We start from the raw sequence: 19,223 nt of genomic DNA on the forward strand, positions 1-19,223 counted from the left end.
TCCCCTAAATCTGTCGACGCAGCCTACCGCGAGTACGCATGCACGCGAGTGCACGTGCTGACGCGCGTGAGCGCCAATCCAAGGGCCAGGGCACGTGGGTGGAGTCCCGCTCAGTTGGGGGTGGGGAGAGACACACCCCTGCTCCTTCCCTCCGGCATATGGCTGGAGGTGTGAGCACCAGGTCTCCTTACAGACGTACCACTATACACTGACCAGATAAGCCGCTCACGACAAGATAAGAGAGCCTTGCCAACCCAGAGGGGCTGCAGACACACACACACACACACACACACACACATGCAGGCACATGATCAGTTACTTTCTCAAACCATCATATTCCATCATATAGCTACCATCATCTCATACTCCAGAGTTCTGCTCCTAATTAGATACCCTCTGTTCTGAACTTTGCAAAGCAAGGGTCGTCATCTCTGGTGCTGTCCAGCCGTCCTGGGCTCAATCACCTTCATGCAGCCAACCCAGCACCTCAACACCGTTCAGACAGCAGAAGAGCCCAAGGATGCACAGTGGAACCTTGCAGCAAGCATGTTGTACAACCAGCCATAGACTAACTTTGAAACGTACAACCAGTAAACAATACAAAGCAGGAAAAAGTAGAACAATGAGAGTAATAAATGAGAAAGCTGCACATTTGTTTTTACAATACACATTCATACCAGTGATGTTCAGTTTTATATTAATTGCTGTTCCTTTAAACATGTCTCTGATTTTACTCTTTCCCGCTCTTTTTTGTCCATTTGTGAGGTTTTACGCACACAAAAAAAGCTGGAGTTGGATCCAGCCACATGTGTTGTGTGTAACAACCAAGGGGAAATCAATTCAGATGCTAATGAGAGAGGCCCTAATTTATTAGCTGCTGAGGAATGCGTGTTACATTAATTTCAACTGTAAACAATTATTCCAGGGCGAGATTTATGGCTGTGTGGAGTCGAGGCAACATCGACACAAAGCCGCTTTTATCACACTTTCAAAGCGTGCTACTTTTAGATAAGATTATGCTTTCAATTTTGAATACGCCTCCGAGGTTTTTGAGTGTTATATTGGAGTCCATCTATAACTGTCAGATTCTTGTATTCTATAGGCTCGCTCCATTCAGTTTGGATTACCTCATGTCCGTGATTGTAGCCGGCGCATTCATTGTAGACTTCTGTAGCATAATAAGGCTTTCATGAGAGAAAAATACATTTTTTAATTCCATATGTAATGTACCTACTCTATGAAAATAATGAAGATACTCCGTTTTCATTCTCCGACCACCAGTAGCATAAGGCCCCCATCCCCAGGTGGGAATTATCAGGCTGCATTGTGCTAACATTATGAACTAGGTGCCCCCTATCGACTGTATTAAGAACTGCACCATACATGATTTATTTTTTGTGAGTCAAAAAATTTGCATTCTTCCTTTTTAATTGGGTATGACAAGTGGTAAGTGTTCTCCGACAGTGACACAACCGGTAAACGAAAAATGTTTACACACAAACATTACAAATATTTAGTCAGTTTATCTAGAAACAGAAATTATATTTATTAAAACAAGCAACGTTAAAGACAATTATGTTTTCAGTAGACCATATCATAATAAAATAGAAAGGGCTGGTAAAATAAAACTCTAACAAGCAATGTTAAAACATAAATGCCAAGCAATGGCAAACATTTAATTTGATATTTGGGTGTAAAAAAGTTTGAGGGAAAATGGCTTTGCTAGCTTGGCTGTATTGGACAACCTATTTATTAAGGCTCCTCCATCGCACATAATCTAAATTACCTATGTTGCTTGAGGCTACCAAGAACTATAACCTGGTGGATGCTCTGTGCTGTCGTAAGGGGTCTGGTGCAGGTCTTCACCCAGTCCAGAACCGGGGTAATGGGAGTCCTTTTATAGCCTGAACACGGCCAGGTGGCCTCATCCTGAGCCAACAGCCCCATGAAGACGCTCGGCCCGAGGGGGGCGCTCATCCTGCGGCTGCCCGTGCTACGGCTCCCGCACGGGGCCAGTGAGAGCTGCCTGCCTCCCGAACCATCCGGGCTCCTCTCCTTTGCAGGCCGTTAAAAGATGAATGCCTGTTATCGGCCCCGTGCGATGACAGCGTGTTTCAGTGTGGCCCGCCGCACCCTCGGCCCCTGCCAGTGTCACTAAATCGCTGACTCAGTTCCCTCTTCCGTCGATCCATCACGCAGCCGTGGGCCACGACCGCGGCCAGCAGGTGTAGCGCTAGTCGTCCCCCCCCCCCCCCCCCGTCCCCACGGAGACGCGGGAAACACCTGCCCCGTTGCCTCCCCTCTCCCCGCGACTTCATCAGCAACACGCCGCTCAGAAAGGGGGGGGGGGGGAAACAAAACTGTCCTGGCAGCAGTTTGCTGCTCGTTTGTCGCAGGCGGGGACATTAGAGGAGCGTGGCCGGCCGGGCCAGGTGGAGGCTGGCTTGGAGAGAGGAGCCCACACGCATGCCCAGAGTCTGGCTACCAGCGCCGGCTGCAAAACGCAGCACATAAGCACAAAGCGGAACGTCCGAGCCAGCCGCATTAATCAGTGCTGTGGAGTTTAGCACATGTGACCCTGCTCGCTTTTCAGAAATAGGGATAGACAATGAATTCCTAAATGAATAGCCAGGAAGGTAATTACATTTGAAAGTAGGAAAGCGTTGTGTGTGCACGCTCGCGCGCGTGTGCGTGCGCGTGCGTGTGCGTATGTGTGTGCGTGTGTGTGTGTGTGTTGTTTGTGTGTGGCAGCCTGTCGATTGGCAGAAGGTGGAGGGCTACAGTACCTCCCCACAGAGTTGCAGTAAATAAAGCTTTATTACAGCATAGTATTGATGCCCCCTTCACACACACATCAATACTGCAATAACATTTTTCTCATGCCACCCTGATTTCACCATCTCTGCTTTATGGACTGGACACTGTGAAGTTTCCTTTACAAAAAAAATGTCCCTTTAGCTATGACTAAAGTAGCAATTCCAAATTATGTGAAAATAGTGAAGGAGACTCGTGGGGCGAGTGAGAAATATTGCTTCCTTTTCATTAGCGTTTGAACAATTCCAGGAACATTTCAGTTAAGGTTTTCAGCGTTTTCATGGTGTGAATGGAGTATGTGGATTTCCAAAGCCCTCACCCACTCCACACACGTGGTTCAGAGCTTCCATGAATCAATATATGTTCATACCCCAGCAGGGCTATATCAATCAACTCTACCCTAATATAATAAAAAGCTATTTAATTCTCTCCAGCAGTCTGTGGAAAGCAGTTCTGTACTTCTAATGCTGGGCTCTCACTGAAAGATAAAACTTGATGAAGAGAGTTTTGAGTACTTTTATTTAGGCCTGTACATGGAAAATTATCCCAGATATTCCAACACTATTCCCTGATACGGGATATTAGGCGCTGACAGCGGAGGAAACTCACTGTGCCAAGGTGCTTTCCCATGCGTTTACCTCAAAATTGTTTGAGTTTATTGAATATGCTTACGATGGTCTCCATCAGACAGCTCTACCGCTGCTCTACCGCTCATAAAGGCCTACAAAACTGCAGCAGGTCATTCATTTAGAGTCTACGTGGAATGAAAATCGCTTCCAGGAGCTACTGCGCACTGGCACGTGAGTGCAGTGATGCGTTTCTCAGACATGGAAACGTAGAAGGTCCATTTTGCACGTAAAGTAAACCGTCTGGCGGAGTAATAGGACAGGGAGCGCAAAGGCTGCCAGGTACCTGGTAGGCGGTCCGGCATTCGGCCAGGGATCTGTCTTTCTCCATAGGCTAACATCCAGTGATGTGGGGAAGCGCGGTTCTGCTGTAGTATTTGATAGAAGCGCATCTCTGCGGCACTTGGCGCTGGTGCGGCACCATGCCGAGCTGATTACGAGTCCTTGGAAGAAGAAATGTGCTGCGATTAGAGTTTCCATAAACATTCAAAGCCATTCAGATTTTCTGATTTAGTAGCTAGAATTTGGCCAGAAAGGAAAACTCATATTTTACTACATAACTTTGAGTGCATCGGTATCGCTGGGAAATATAATGTTGATTCATTATATATGTTGTCATAGGACGTCATATCTTTTTTGTGTATGTGGTCTTGTGTGCGTGCAAAGTCTTTAACTCATAAAATAGTAATTAAAAAGTTATGGGGTCATTATAACCATAAACCTGATTCCAAAAAAGTAATACTGTAACTCGTCGTGCAAAGGTGAATTTTGGCATTGGCAGACATGAAAAATAAGTGAAATCTAACCAAAGGCGCCCGATTTGAGCAACACTGTTGATTCTATTTTTATTTGGTGTGATTTACGCCCAGTTTCCTCTATGTGCTCGCAAAGGAAACAGGTGTGCCGGATTGCTCCTTTTCTCAATTCCTGGGAGAGAAACTGGCGCATACTGATGGGCCCGCTTGGCTTTGTACTTGCATGTGAGCGGGTGGTAAACTCAGCCTAAACCGATTCTCGCCTCCCCGTCAGTAATTCTCAGTTTCCTCCGTATTTCCACTTGCGTATGTCCGTTTCGCCTAAACCGAGGAGGCCAGGGGGTTTCATCGCGGGTTTCCTCCACAGCGCGGAACCGCCACAGTGTTTCCCAGGACAAGGTCAGCCCTCACCTTCAGCGGCGCCCTGTGTAGTACCAGGTGATGTCAGCCTGGTCCGGACGCTCAGACCCTTTGATCACAGAGCTGTAGGTCTGCTGGGTCGAGCCTCGTTTGGTACCTATTCTGTTTACTGCCACTCTAAATGCTAATCATTCAACATGCTAATGAGGTGTGGGAGGATGTGCTGTTTGAAAACTGTGTGGTCCCACTCCAAGGTTAAAAAAGGGAGAGAAGTCACTACCCTAAAAAAGGTTATAAAATTATGGAAATTCAGCCAAAGATATTAATGCGCTAAATAATATCTGGGCTATTGGCAAAATGAAGACTATCTGGCCAACTGTAACCTTTTTAAATTGGAATTAGATTTGCTAAAATATTGCATTTTATGGTTTTAATAAACATGGACTATTTTGTGCTAGTATTCATTTCAATAATAATAAGACGACGACGAAGAAGAAAAACGTGTTGGCAGTTGAGAATTTATCGTATTATCCAGAAAATATGACTATTTCCCTATCAAATAATTTGAGAGTTCCATGGATAATAGCGCCATCTAAAGGTCATTTGAAAATGCAGCTTTAAAAGATGGTAGGCCGTTTCTGCAACAGTCTAATCCAACACGGCTCCTGCAATGAAAATTCTCCCTGTGGAGAATATTTACTGTGGGTAACTACCTGTAACAACGCGGGATTTACTTGTATTTACGTAACGTTTTTATTATTATTTTGTATAGATATAGACAACTTTAATTATAAGCACATTACAAACTCCAGACATTGGTAGCACGTATAGATGCACATGGATATCCACATAAACATACAGACAGCTAACTACACAAAAGTACAATATACAAAAAAGGCCCCGGACATCATGCACACCGGAGTTATATACAAAACAATGTATAAAAAGGTTAAATATATATTAATAATAAATAAATATTATTCAAGGTTAACATGCATTACTGCAACACTTGTTAATTTGTATAGAAGAACGCTGCCAGTTCTTTGTCGTAATATTAATAATATACTACTGTACAGTGATAATTACATAGCTAAGAGATTATAACAATATATTATAATTAATAGTACTTAGTTTGCTTTCAAAGGTTAAATAATTTTGGGAGGGCCGGTTAGATGTACACACCATATGTATTATGTGTGCGTGTATGTATGCATAGCTCTACTATCTTGAACATAGACTAGTGAGTGTCAACGTGTAGTGCTTCAGAAGCACTCTGTGTGCATAACTAATGGCTTCGGTCCGAAACATCCTGTTTTTAAACCTTGTGAACTATACTGATTAGTAAGCATATGAAGCTACATACGAGTTTAGGAACATTAAGAAACATGCATTTTCACATTGCAGCATTGCTCTCTTGAGGCTAGAGAGGATTTACAGCACCACTTGGAAGACAGCAGGCAAATATGCAAATATCCCTGGTTTCCACTCCGCCTCAGTGGCGCCCCAGAGTAAGGCCCTAAGTCAATAAAACATGCTTTCTCTTCTGGGCTACTTGGGCCAGGCTAGACAACTGCAATATATATATATATATATATATATATATATATATATATATATATATATATATATATATATATATATATATATATATATACAGTATTTTATGGTATGCTCTACAAATTGCTAGAAGTTTGCAGATTTTAAAAGTATGTCAGTTCTTATCAGTTAAATCGTAAAAAAAAATCAATAGGCACTGTGCCCATGTTCAGAAGAACTGGCTCACTGCGCCATCTACTGGTAATACAAACACACACAAAAAAACCTTTTTCTTTAAAACTTATAATCTATCCCCGTTTCTAGCACCATTTGTAAAATTAGCAAGCAAAAGTAAATGTTGTTTGTGGAGTTCACAAAAATATCTGTTTTGCAAAGGGATGAGGGCTAAACATCAGGAATTAAAGTTACAGCCGACACATGACGTGTGAATATACTACCGCGCTAGCACGCGCTAGCCTCCCTTCTGGCTAAAGGGCACCTGCTGTCTGCTTCGCCACGCTAAGATTTATCTATAGCTCCCGATGACAGGGACCGCTGACACCTAGAGACTGCGAGAAATCATTTGAGTTTGTAAGAGGTATAAAATCCAGGTTAATTATTGCCTTAAGTGCTGTCTTTAAAGCCAGAATAAATGATACCCAGCTCGTTATTTCACCAGTGGGTTACGTCATAGGTGTATCTGCCAAAATGATGCAGTTACTCTACACAAGAAAGGGTAAATCAAGGGGACCATGGCGGCCAATTCATCTGGGCATCTGCTCCTAAATACTTACACCCAATGTATCTACCAAATTATTTATTATCTAGATTTTATCATTAGTGTCTCTAAATACCTATTTTGTCATATGCTCATTTTCAGGTTACCTGAAGGCTGGCTACCTGAAGGCTGGTTGTAGTTACTGTGTGGTAGTAACTGTGTGCGCCGCACTAGTTATCACATAAATGCAACGAGTAATTAACCTGCATAAAAAGGAACTGTACTCTTGCAGTGGAGAGGAGGGCGTGAATTTATATATTTTGCCTATTATTTGCCCAACCTCTCTTAACCGACTGCTGCATCCACAAAAATTAATTATTCATATTGCATGCAGTGATTTCTTTTACAGTTTTTTTTATGATTGTTTACACATAAAAATAACAGTTATTGAAACCTGACACTCTAGGAGCAAAACACTAGCCCAGATTTTCTCAACTTACCATTCCAGAACTGCCTTCCACTTTTTGCAATGCAGACATTTCTCTACTTTAGGCACAGAAGTCTAACATGACGTCACTTCTTTGCAATTTCAAGACACCGTCTCTCATGACATCACACCTGTGAAGCAAGCGATCCGACACAGAAATCAGATGTACCGACACTTAATTACAAACTCTATAAAAACACTATAAAAGGCAATAGGTAAGCTTGCTTGTCTTCAAACCTGAAGGCAACGCTGCAGTAAGAGGAAGAGGAAGAAGGAGAGTGAGGAAGAGAGAGTGTGTCCATGAAGAAAGAGGTTAGATTGAGGAAGAGGTAGAGGTTGATCTAGAGGAGGACAAGGACCAAGAAGATGGGGACCAAATTTAGATCTGATGAGATCTGAGCAATATTGGCTGACCATGTTGTAAACCGAGGGGTGACTTTGAGACAGGGAAGAAAACTCTGCCCAACCTCAGCAGACACACTGCTGCAACAGTGATTTGGGCATTTTGAAAAGAGCACATGTAACAAACAGCTTTTCTTTACTGTCAACAGTAAAATCAGTTCTATATAACCTGCTATACGTACTACATCAGTACTCTTTGGTACCCATTCATTGCATCCCATGTTTGAAATAATGTCTCATATGCTGTGACATTTTACATGTATTTAGATTGGTCTACATAGGACTGAGTGTTGAGAATTTCAAGGAGCAAAGGGCCACATGTTCTCAAAGGAACAAGTGAGAGTAGCTATGTATATTATAGTAGCTATGTGATAATATTATGCTATGGCATACTATATCATCTATGTACAGAGAGCTACGGTAAACCTGATTTTGGCCAGTAATGCCACATGTTTAACAGAAGTTCAGTTCAGTAGCAGATAGGGTGGCCTCCATAGTCAGGCAATTCACAGAGGAATGGTAACATGTTTAGTACCTGAAGTTTCAGTGCAATAAAAGTATATAGGAAGATGGCTCTGTAGAAAGAGGATAAATAGTATTAGAGGACACTTGGAATGTGAGGATGGACAGACACGTGTTCTCAAAACAAGAGACTCTCCTTTCAACTGCATTAAATAAAGCTGTGGATTATATCCATTTTGAAGGGATCAACTTACAGCAGTCGGTATCTTGCAATGCAAGCTGATATCGATGAAACAAAGCCATCTGAAAAGAAAAAAAAACATTTGAGTACCGCTTTGAGTGCAACTGAGAAGGACATTGAGCACAGACATCGAAATATGTGCCAGAAACCATCGATTTACAGTACTGCTGCATTACATGCTGTGTCACAAAACTCATTTTGGCCTGTTTGCACTGTGTGTATTGGGAATATTTGAATTGGTAGCCATGGAGAGCTCGATGAATGCATTTGAGTGAAGCTGCATACAGTGTCACGGAGAGGAAGAGGGGTCGCCCGGGCAACGTGGCGGGAATGTGACCCTACACACAGCTATCAGCAGTTATGGGGTTCTCCATCACCACGTTACATTAGTGCCTGACAACACGGAACATCTGCTAACATTTCTGGATGATCTACAGGATGCCGTGTTTGGGCCAAACAGGGAGATCCTGAGCAGTGTCTCCACGTACAAGTATATATGTGTGTGTGTGTGTGTGTGTGTGTGTGTGTGTGTGTGTGTGTGTGTGTGTGTGTGTGTGTGTGTGTGTGTGTGTGTGTGTGTGTGTGTGTGTGTGTGTGTGTGCGTGCGTGTGTGTGTGTGTGTCATTTGGTCCAGCATAAGCTAGGTGGTTTATCAATAAGCATCATCTCAGAAATGTTTGTTCTACCATAATCTCTCAGATTTATCACAGAAGCCCCTAAATCCAGGAATATCTACTGTAGTCAGTGGATCCTGTATGTGATGACATAAGAACGCATTCTTTCCAATGCTGGATTCCACATGCCAAAGGATTTTTCCCTCTGCTGTCTAGTAAGCTGAAGATGAAGTCCTGTGGCAGGCCAGCATAAGGGACATGATGCAGAAGCAGAATGAATAGCTGACATTCCTTACTGTCAATACAAATAATAATACAAATACAAATAAATAAATACAATACAAATATTTCGCATACAGCTCATATATTTTTAAACTTCATAGAAATATATACATGAATCCAGTTTTCATAAATAAAACTCTCCCAAGAGTTCTGTGTTTTGGAATTATACAGGACTCTGTAATGCCTGATGTGTGTAATAACTGTAGCATGTAATAACTATGGTGCAGCGTTTATGCATTGAATAACTTTGTGTGTCATCTGATAGAAGCGTTTGTTTTTGAACAAAGATTAAATTTGTTTGATTTAGCAAGACAAGTCAGGTTTTGTGAATGTTGCTCAAGGTTTTATCTGAATCTCATCTTTAACAATCTCGAAGACCTGTTTTCAAAATCATGCAGAAGGCTTTCTTAAAAAACCAACATAAAGATCCAACCATTTAGGTCCAAAACTAAAACCAGTGAAGTCATTCCAGAAAGCTACATCACATGAATGGAGAAAATGCTTCAGTATCTCCATCCATCCATACATACATCCTCCCCTGCATATCCGGGTCTGGGTCATATGCAGGGCCGGAGTGGGACACTTTTTCAGCCCGGGAGTTTCATGCCCAAATCCGGCCCAAAATTATTTTCCCCTCCCAATCGGCCCAAACTAGAGATTGACATGAGCCGGCCCATCGGGAATCCTCCCGAATCTCCCGATTAGCCACTCCGGCTCTGGTCATATGGACAACAGCCTAAGCAAAGATGGTTATTTTAGATATTAATACATATATTAATACTTATGAAAAGAAAAGGTGTATCTCGCACCATCTCCTGAATGCAGTTTGATCAAAAATCCCTTTTATTTTCACAGTGAGGTAAGTTGTGTTAAGCTTCAACTTGATACCTAGCACATGCAAAGCGGAAACACTTATCAGCTAAAATGATTTGTCAACATTTGTCAAAGAGCACAAGCTTAAGAAACAAGCTTCAGCAGAATTAAACACATGTTATGAGACATTTTTGTAGCCCCAACAGTTTTTGTAATGAGGTGTGTGTGAGTGCGTGTACGTATGTGTGTGCGTGTCTATCTGACAGAGTGAGTAAACATGTGTGGCCTATGAAATATCTCAGTGTCACGATGCTGTCATCTCAGAGTGCTAAGAATAAAGGTGTGTGACAAACAGCCTACCAGCAGCACCGTCCCTGGGAGGCAGCAGAGAGAACCTCTCAAAAGTTCTCGCTGCGACTCTGGAACAACAAACAGCACACAACGCTCACCTACACGATCACACTCTATCCCACAGCACAGACAGCCCACTGAACGCATGCTTAATAAAAGACGCACAGATAAAGACATCAGCACAGCCGTGCTAGTGGGGAGATCTAAAAACACTCATTGATCAATGTCACAACACTGAAAAGTAGGTAAGAAAAACTGTCAGGAAAGTTCTTATGTAGTTCAAATGAAATGTTAGTAATGATAGTAAGAAAGTAAGGGTGACATGAATAAAACTTATTTGAAGGCATCACTATGCAATGTGAGCTTTTAGAAATATTAAACCCCAGTTTTCTGAGTGTATTAGATAAGCCTTCAAACTTTGGATGAATTCTCTGCATACTATTACCTGGCCTGGTTTTAAACACAACCTCATGCTAAGAATGTATAAAGCACAGCCTCCATTCAGAACTTTTGCCAGGTTTGAGGTCCATAATATATAAACACAAAACGTCCTCTCCACGTTCTATAAATATAACACTGCTTAACCTCTCTGTATTTCTGTATACTCTGTTTGAGCTCTCTGACTTGTTTTTTTATTTTAATATTTGGTTTGAATATCACCCATGCTGAATGTTTTGTGCAATCAAGTATCACGGATACTTTATGCCATAAGTTAGAGAACAAGAATTTGCCGAACAAATCTTGACATCTCCTACATCTTGACAACTCTAAGTTTAAAAATGAGTCACTGCACTTTGACAGTTAAGTACAGGAACAGGGGTATCTCTACCCCAACAGTGGGTTGCCATGACACCTCCCTAAAGGGACATTTAGAGCCCAGGACCATTCGACATAGTTTAAGAGGTATTACAGAGAACAATCAAACTGATGGTAGCTATGCAGTTTAACTCTCTGCAATCACTTCAGTTGAGAACAAGTATTATTTCTTTTATTAATTTACATATTCATTTATTTTGTATAGTTTCCTGGTTTTGTACACCTCACCACTAATTGAATGCAAACAATAGGACTCAATTGTATCTAAAATTGAATTTGCTTAAAGGTAATGCACCAGATTTTTTGGGATCAGGGAAAAGACAAAACACAGCTATCACAGTGGGTATTAGAAGATGCTTCAAAGATGTCCTGGGGGAAAAATATTCTACACAGGCATTCAGCAAAAAAAAGCACTCTATGTGTGTTTATATGTATAAAACAATTCATGGAACTAAATGCAGACTTTCTAGCATTTCTGCACAACTTACTAACCTTGACCAATATTCAGCTATTGCAAACATATCTCGATTAAAATGCATTAAATAACTTCATTTAACAACTTCACAATCCATCACAGCTATAGCACCATCTGCAGGACAAAATTCCGTTGTACATGAGAATGATTTCTTTACAAAACAGGAACATTTTAATGATTAGATTCATGAACTGATGTAAGATTGTAGCCCAAAACTGCCCAGATTGTTCATATTACATAACACATGAAGTAAAGCATTCTGAAACATACTACTTTTTGTTGCAGGGATACATGAGAAAACAAGCAATAATAATAATAATAATAGCCTAATAGTAATAATTAAAGTGGAAATATTCTCCATTTACATTTTCAAAACGGACACTACACTAATGTGTACAGTAATGGCCTTCAGTGACATGACACGTCAAAGTACAAAGTAGAAGGAAGATTTTTAAGCAACCAGCAGGTGGCATAATGCACCACCCTAACTATCAGATGTGGTATTGTAGGAATTAGATTGTGCTAGTTACATTAATAATAAAAATCAGCTTGCCTGCATCTTTAACGTTTTTCTTAAGCGCCTTATATATTCGCTGTACACAGTCCATTTATGGAACGCTTAGAGTAAACACTTTCCTATAGAAATGAGAGGAAACGGAGAAAGAAGTGACTTAGTGTAAAGTTAGGGGTTCTAATCATGCCCAGCTAAAAGACAATGTCAGTTACTTTTGTGTTCAAGGTTCATCTTAAGGGTTATTTATATAATATAATCAAGTCAACACTGTTAACCCAAAAAAATAAAACACTGAATAAAGGTCTGTATATAAAGTCTATATATAAAGTTTGTTTATACTGCAGTTAAAAATGTAGATATTAAAAACTGTAGTGAAGCACTGTTTTTAGAGAAACAGGATATTTCTCTATCTCTCGTTCTCACACACACACACACACACACACACACACACACACACACACACACACACACACACACATATATATATAGCAAATGAAATGTAGAAATGTCAATCATTGTACCCTTCTGATGACTTTAATGATGACTTTCTTATGTCATTAACATTAATGATCAACCTTTATTAATAACATGAATAAATAGTTTCTCATGTTGCAACTTCATGAGTAACACATCCTCGCCCAGGTTGACGATAACCCACCCGATGGAGACAGCGGTGATAAATGGCGCTCCTGCCATCTTGTGGTGAACTTTGACGTTGCAGTCAAAAGCAACGGCAAATTTCCGCCTTGTGTCAATAAGAGGGGGCACAGATACCGGAACATGGAGGTATAGCTATGTTATTATGTTGTATTGAATTGCATATATAAACATTTAAAATAAGCTTCATATAATTTAAGAGAAAATTTTTAATTATCGCGTAAACTTATGTCGCCATTCTCAATCTTGATAGCTAGTCAGCCTGGCCGCGTTAGCTGCAGTTATCCAAGTAGCTAAGCTAGCTCCCTCCTGTCAGGAACATATTTTTGTGTCATCATAAATGTAATCATGCCATCATGTCTCTGTCACCATAAGCTCGGATATTATAAAAGTATCGTGGGCTGTGAGCTCGTTGTTTCATTTAGGAGAAAGGTTTAAATGAAGAAAGTCCGTCACTAGCTACGTAGCGAGCTAAGTTAGCATAAACGCTGGCTACACGGCATAGGCCGCTAGGTTGCTAGCTAGCAACAATGTTAATAAGTAGCTTGAAGGTCGTTTTGTAACGTTAGCCGAGAGGCCCATTTTTACTGTCGTTTGTGAACCTTTCCGTAGTTTCACCACAGCCCGTTTCAACAAGAGTGAATGTTGCGAGTGTCCCGCAAAAATTAGTTACAACATGGAGGAAAGGAGCGAGAAGACCTCTAAAATGGCGCTGGAGGGAATCCACCTGGAACATTCTAGACGTTGTTGCAGCTAATAATAAAAGTCCTTATACTAACATTTTCTCCCAAGAGCCCAACTAGCTAGTTAGATAGGTGTTTAACTAATTTTAAGAAAGTGTATATACAGGGAGAGGGTTTATTTCCCCACACACGAACCTAAACGCGGTAACTGCCAGCGACGGGACGGGCCATCTTTACTGTAGCTAACGCCTCCCGTACAGAACTCTTTTATTATGCAGTAAAATGTGAAGATCAAAGCTTAATCTCATGGCACGTCCTGTTTGTTCTCTGCGAAAAAAGGAAAAAACTGATTTCTGCATTTCATAGTAAGGGCATGTTTTCTCTGATGTGAACAGAGCCATGACAGTAAGGAGCCAGAGCAGCTGAGGAAGCTGTTCATCGGCGGCCTGAGCTTCGAGACCACAGAGGACAGCCTCCGCCTTCACTTCGAGCAGTGGGGCAAGCTCACGGACTGCGTGGTTAGTCAAGTCTACCGTGTTATTTTAGAAGCTTTTTTTCTCTTTGTAACATATTCTCTATTATTACGTAATTATCTACTATTACGTAATTATCTATTACGTTTTCTCTTACGTCCTTATGTTACATTTAGCTTTGTGGTAGATGTAATTCTCGGACTATCGTTGTAATGATTATTGTACTGTCTTGCTCACCTTTGCAGGTGATGCGCGACCCTGGAAACAAGCGGTCCCGAGGGTTTGGGTTCGTCACCTACTCCTGCGTGGACGAGGTGGACGATGCCATGGCGGCTCGCCCCCATAAAGTTGATGGCCGCGTGGTTGAACCTAAACGTGCAGTTTCCCGAGAGGTGTGTTATGATCCAGCACTGTCAGACAACTCCCTGTTGTTAGAAATTTATTGGTGTACAGTGTTTATAGTGTGTGTATCAAAGGTAAGCTTCTCAGAAATTCAATGACTTTACCTCAGTGTATTGAGGTGAGGTCAAGTCTAATGTGCAATACGAAAAACCTATATTTAATATAACCTATCTATAGCAAACAAAAACAATGTTATTTACTTAGATTAACTTTGCTGATCTAGGATTCCAATAAACCAGGAGCTCACTTGACAGTGAAAAAGATCTTTGTGGGTGGCATAAAGGAGGACACAGAAGAGCATCACATACGTGAATATTTTGAGCGGTATGGGAAAATTGAAAACATTGACATTATGGAGGAGCGACCTACAGGCAAAAAGAGAGGGTTCTGCTTTGTAACTTTTGACGATCATGACACTGTGGATAAAATTGTTGGTAAGAGAATATTCAACTTCTTGTGGAGGTCTTTTTTTTTGTCTGAAAAAATAGTTGTTTCTGGTAGTGTAAGTATGTAGCATAAACTTCCATTGTGTTCCATTGTGTCTCTCTTAAGCCCAGAAATACCATACCATAAACTCTCACAATTGTGAGGTCAGGAAAGCACTACCAAAACAGGAAATGCAGACAGCTTCTAACCAGAGATGTACGTATTTAAATTCACATCCTCTATACATGTGTGTTTGTGTGCGTCATAGTAGTATAATTATGTATATTTTCAGTTTGCCATTCTAGTATATATAAACTAGAGGACATGAGACCATGGGAAAAGTCTGATTATTTCTCAGCTTCCTCTTTCTTCTTTTCTGTTTTAGATCGTGGAAGTGGAGGAGGCAATTTCACGAGTAGAGGGGGCAACTTTGGAGGAGGTAACTTTGGAAGAGGTAGGCAAGTTTCCCACCCCTACGTCTGCATTCCTCAGACAGAAAGAACGCAACCAACACTATACTGCTTTGTACAGGAGGCTACGGAGGCAGCAGAAGCTATGGAGGTGATGGCTACAATGGGTTTGGAGGAGGAGATGGTAAGGGCATTTAATTTCACAAGGGAGTACTGGGGTCATGTTGATGTGTCCATCTTTATTGAGAAAAGTGGACTGATTTAAGCCTTTCATGCTCAGTGTAAATTTTATTTTAACTCCCCATTGGAATTTCTTTTTATGTCCAAGTCTTGGAAACTGGGCAATTAAGTTTAAACCGACACATTCCTTTGTATGTCCTCAGGTGGGAACTATGGTGGTGGACCAGGTTATGGTGGTGGACGTGGAGGATTTGGTGGAGGCTCTGGTTACGGCCACCAGGGTGGGGGCGGCGGCTTTGGAGGATATGACAACTACAGCGATGGACGCAGTTTTGGTGGTAAGTATGGCTGATGGGGCCAAGCAGGTGTTATCACTGAAGACATTTGCACAAGCTAGTTGAAATATTTTGTACAGATCGTCAGCAAGAGATTTGTCTGTTCAGTTTGAAACATGCTGGAGTTGCACTTGTGACTTTAGGCTACATTAGTTAAAGCCACATACTTTTCCAACTTTCAGGAAACTTCGGGGGTGGTGGTGGTGGTGGTGGAGGCGGAAGCTACAACGACTTTGGCAATTACGGAGGTCAGCAGTCTAACTATGGCCCCATGAAAGGAAATAACTTCGGGGGGAGAAATTCAGGTGGACCATATGGAGGTAAAATGGTCTCCTGTAATCTATGGTCCTGCTGCACAGCAGCGTGATCTATAACCTTTAGACTTATAACCAAGCACAAGGACAAGCACACAAGGCTTTGTGTTCCTGCTCCCAGGTAGCTATGGTTCAGGAGGAGGGGGCAACTATGGCTCGAGGCGATATTAATGCACGTATGTTAATGGTAAGTCAAATGCAACACCCTTACCAATTAGCCTTAGAGTTTTGCTGACCTAGAATAACTATTTGTTTTATCCTGTATCTATTCAACAGGCTTCAGGTGGACAGTTAGCAGGAGATGAGATGAGTGGAGAGGAGAGGGGATGGGAGGAGAGGAGAGGTCAGGAAAGCAGCAGGTTACTGTGAGACAGCCAGGACCTGCTAGGCAGAGAACTATGGAGACTAAAAAATGGAATCTCACAGAAGGACTGTGCGCACTAGCTGCAATAAGCACGAGTGTAGCCAGGTATTCATGATCTAGTATGTGTTAGTGTATGTACATTCCTTTGATATTACATTTTGTGCATTGCAGAAACCCCTTTGCTTTTTAAATCCTTTTTATTATTATTATTCTACATTTTTTAGAGTGGTATATCAAGTGTCACAGTCGTAGTCAGTGTTTGAATGATATGGTCTTAAGTAATTTTCTCTTTAGTTTATTACATCTTCAAAATTGATAGGTGTTTGTTTATTCAAAAAAGGCCATAAAATAATTTGCAATTTATGTATTTTGTTTATTTGTTTCAGTGTATATATATATATATATATACTTTGGCTTCAAGGTAGTTATTTCTTATCAGTGTCAAGTGTAATTTTCTATTGTTAGTGTGTATGTGCTGTCTTGCGTTGTATGAAAAAGTAAAAGCAGAGTAGATTTGAGGGCATGTAATGGATTCCTTTGTATAAATAGAAGTCTAGATTGTTAACCTATTTTGAAAAGTGAAAAAAGAAACCAGATAAAATAAAGTTGTGTAGAAAATCCCTTTATGAAGTTAGTGCATCATTGAGTCATGGAGCAAGTGCAGTTGTTCTGAGTGATTGTCAATGAGCCCAAAATGTTTGACGTTTTGTGTTGTAAATTTTGAGTATGCTGCTCTTGCATATGAGCAAAGGGGTCTTGAGGTACAGGCAGAGACCACCAAACAGGACTCAGGTGCCCAGTGTGGATGTCAGACAGCACCTCATCTGGACCAGGCAGCAAGTTGTGACAGAAAAGTGGAGGGGCGAGGGACACGTGGAGAGCAAGAATGTGGAGGAAAGCCTTGAGGTGTCCCTCCAGAAAGCTTAGTGTCTCTTTTTGGTTTGTTTGTTTGTTTTTGTTCCATTTTTTTCTTTTTTCCAAGAATAAGCACCTCAAGCCTAGCGAAGGAAGTCTAGTGAGTCCCTGGACCCCAGAGGTGTGACAGCAAATGCTAGCCAGCAGTGGAAGGGGGAGTGAGTATGAGAGTTTGAGACACGAGGGAATAAGGCAGAAGAAACAGGAGGAGGTGACAGTCTTAGGCCCAGGTAAGAGTAACTATTCTGCTTAATTTACAGATTGACACGACGCGGCACTTCAGACAATCTTGTATGACACGTTTTCAGCGAACGTTCTGGATGGGTAAGATTAACTTCTCAAAAAATACATTAGGACCAATATAAAATATCCTCCCATTGCTACAAACATTTACATGTCATTACAGAAGCCCCTTCCCTTTAACTGCATACATTTTATAAAGGAAAAGCCATTTGCTGCTTACCTAAAACCATCTTCTCTAACGAACGAAGCAAAATCAGTGTAAGTATATGGATGTTGAGAAACATTTTATTATAAAAGCAGTGTGTCATTAAAGTGCAGAACAAGGTAATGTGTATTAAAAAATGTTTAGAAAGTGAGGAACTGAATGTTCTTGCTATCCCCACCACCACACCTGTACACTGATCCTGGTAAGTGCAAACCTGTAATACCAAAAAAACACGTATTTAAAAAATCTTTGGACATGTAAGATGATTTCAGAGTAGATATGCCCATTCTGTAACTTTAATATCACTGCCATCTAATCTCCGTTAAAGGCGCCTCTGTTTCCTCGTCCTTCCTGAACCCTGATCCACCGGAAAGATTCAAACATGCATACTTGGCTTCTTCACTGCACACACCCCTGTGGGTCAGTGTATTTCAGGATTAATCTAGTTCTTTAGCATGTGTTGTTTTTCTGGATATGGGAGGATTTTTTTCTCAGGGATAATTCATACATCTATAATTTGAAATGTTTTATTCACTTCTTCAATCCTGTAGCACCACACATATTTAATGCATGGGTTGTAATTGTCAATGCAAGTATTACTTTAATAAAGGTGTGTTGTAATCTCTGAATCAAGAGTCGCTAGAATGTAATTCCTGTTGGTCTGTACACGTTCCTTTGTATGGGAATCTTTTTTTGTTGTTTTGTTCTGTTACACGCAATAGCAATGTGTAACAGAGGTGAATGTTACGCAATGTTGGTGAATAATTAAGAATACATTCAAACTAACAGTGCAGGTTAAAGCAAGCAAGATGTCACAGCTTCATCTGCGAGCTGAATGCTCTCACTGTTGGATCTAATCTACGCATAATTAATCAATATGACAATATAACAATGCAGCGCAGCTATAAAGCATTAAAGTGCTATTCTTTGTTAACATGATGACGTACATAAAGTGTCTTTGAACCAGCCGGTCCTGTTTGTCCAGTCTGGCCAATGGATTCTGGAGGGCTGGTGTGGGTGGACTTGTTTTTTAAAAGTTTTTTTCAGTGTATGCGGGTAAAAAGTGCCTAACAGTGCAAACACAACAATGTACAAAGCTCTGCTTTGCTTCTGTGTTTGCCCAGCAGGGCTTAGAGGGGCTGATGTATGTGTGTTTCGCAGGGGTGAAGGGAAAGCATTCTATTGCACAATCGCCATTATGGTTTAGCCATTAGCCAATTAGCTTAGGAGCAGTGACTTGCTCCTACACAAATTAAACTGTCGAAGACTGGGAAGTGTGTGTGTGTGTATAATTTTTTATGTATATATATATATATATATATATATATATATATATATATATATATATAT

At 41.0% G+C, this 19,223-nt stretch overlaps 1 protein-coding gene and 1 long non-coding RNA gene across 5 annotated transcripts in view; one reads left to right on the forward strand and one right to left on the reverse strand.

The window, feature by feature from the left end:
• LOC143512480 (uncharacterized) overlaps positions 1-8,463 on the reverse strand; it is a 74,310-nt gene extending 65,847 nt beyond the window's left edge. The window contains exons 1-4 of the long non-coding RNA XR_013130469.1: positions 8,415-8,463; positions 8,234-8,273; positions 7,310-7,427; positions 3,727-3,883 (exon numbers count right to left, since the gene is read on the reverse strand). This is a non-coding gene — a long non-coding RNA (uncharacterized LOC143512480). The remainder of the gene's footprint in view (positions 1-3,726; positions 3,884-7,309; positions 7,428-8,233; positions 8,274-8,414) is intronic.
• Positions 8,464-12,919: 4,456 nt separating this feature from the next.
• hnrnpa3 (heterogeneous nuclear ribonucleoprotein A3) lies at positions 12,920-19,147 on the forward strand. Of its 4 annotated transcripts, XR_013130468.1 has the most exons (12): positions 12,920-13,052; positions 14,002-14,124; positions 14,325-14,471; positions 14,705-14,915; positions 15,034-15,123; positions 15,293-15,361; positions 15,439-15,501; positions 15,701-15,835; positions 16,015-16,152; positions 16,268-16,333; positions 17,493-17,583; positions 17,686-19,147. XR_013130468.1 is itself a non-coding variant. In XM_077002853.1 (11 exons), the coding sequence occupies exons 1-10, from the start codon at positions 13,047-13,049 to the stop codon at positions 16,315-16,317; spliced, it is 1,032 nt and encodes a 343-aa protein (XP_076858968.1). In that variant the 5' UTR covers positions 12,920-13,046; the 3' UTR covers positions 16,318-16,333; positions 17,493-19,147. The 4 variants fall into 4 exon arrangements, 3 of the variants coding, with proteins under 3 accessions (XP_076858968.1, XP_076858970.1, XP_076858971.1); XM_077002853.1 differs by having other exon boundaries at positions 17,493-19,147; XM_077002855.1 differs by lacking the exon at positions 17,493-17,583.
• Positions 19,148-19,223: the final 76 nt, after the last annotated feature.

The sequence above is a fragment of the Brachyhypopomus gauderio genome, chromosome 4 (genome assembly GCF_052324685.1).
Source record: "Brachyhypopomus gauderio isolate BG-103 chromosome 4, BGAUD_0.2, whole genome shotgun sequence".
Classification (NCBI taxonomy): Eukaryota; Metazoa; Chordata; class Actinopteri; order Gymnotiformes; family Hypopomidae; genus Brachyhypopomus; species Brachyhypopomus gauderio.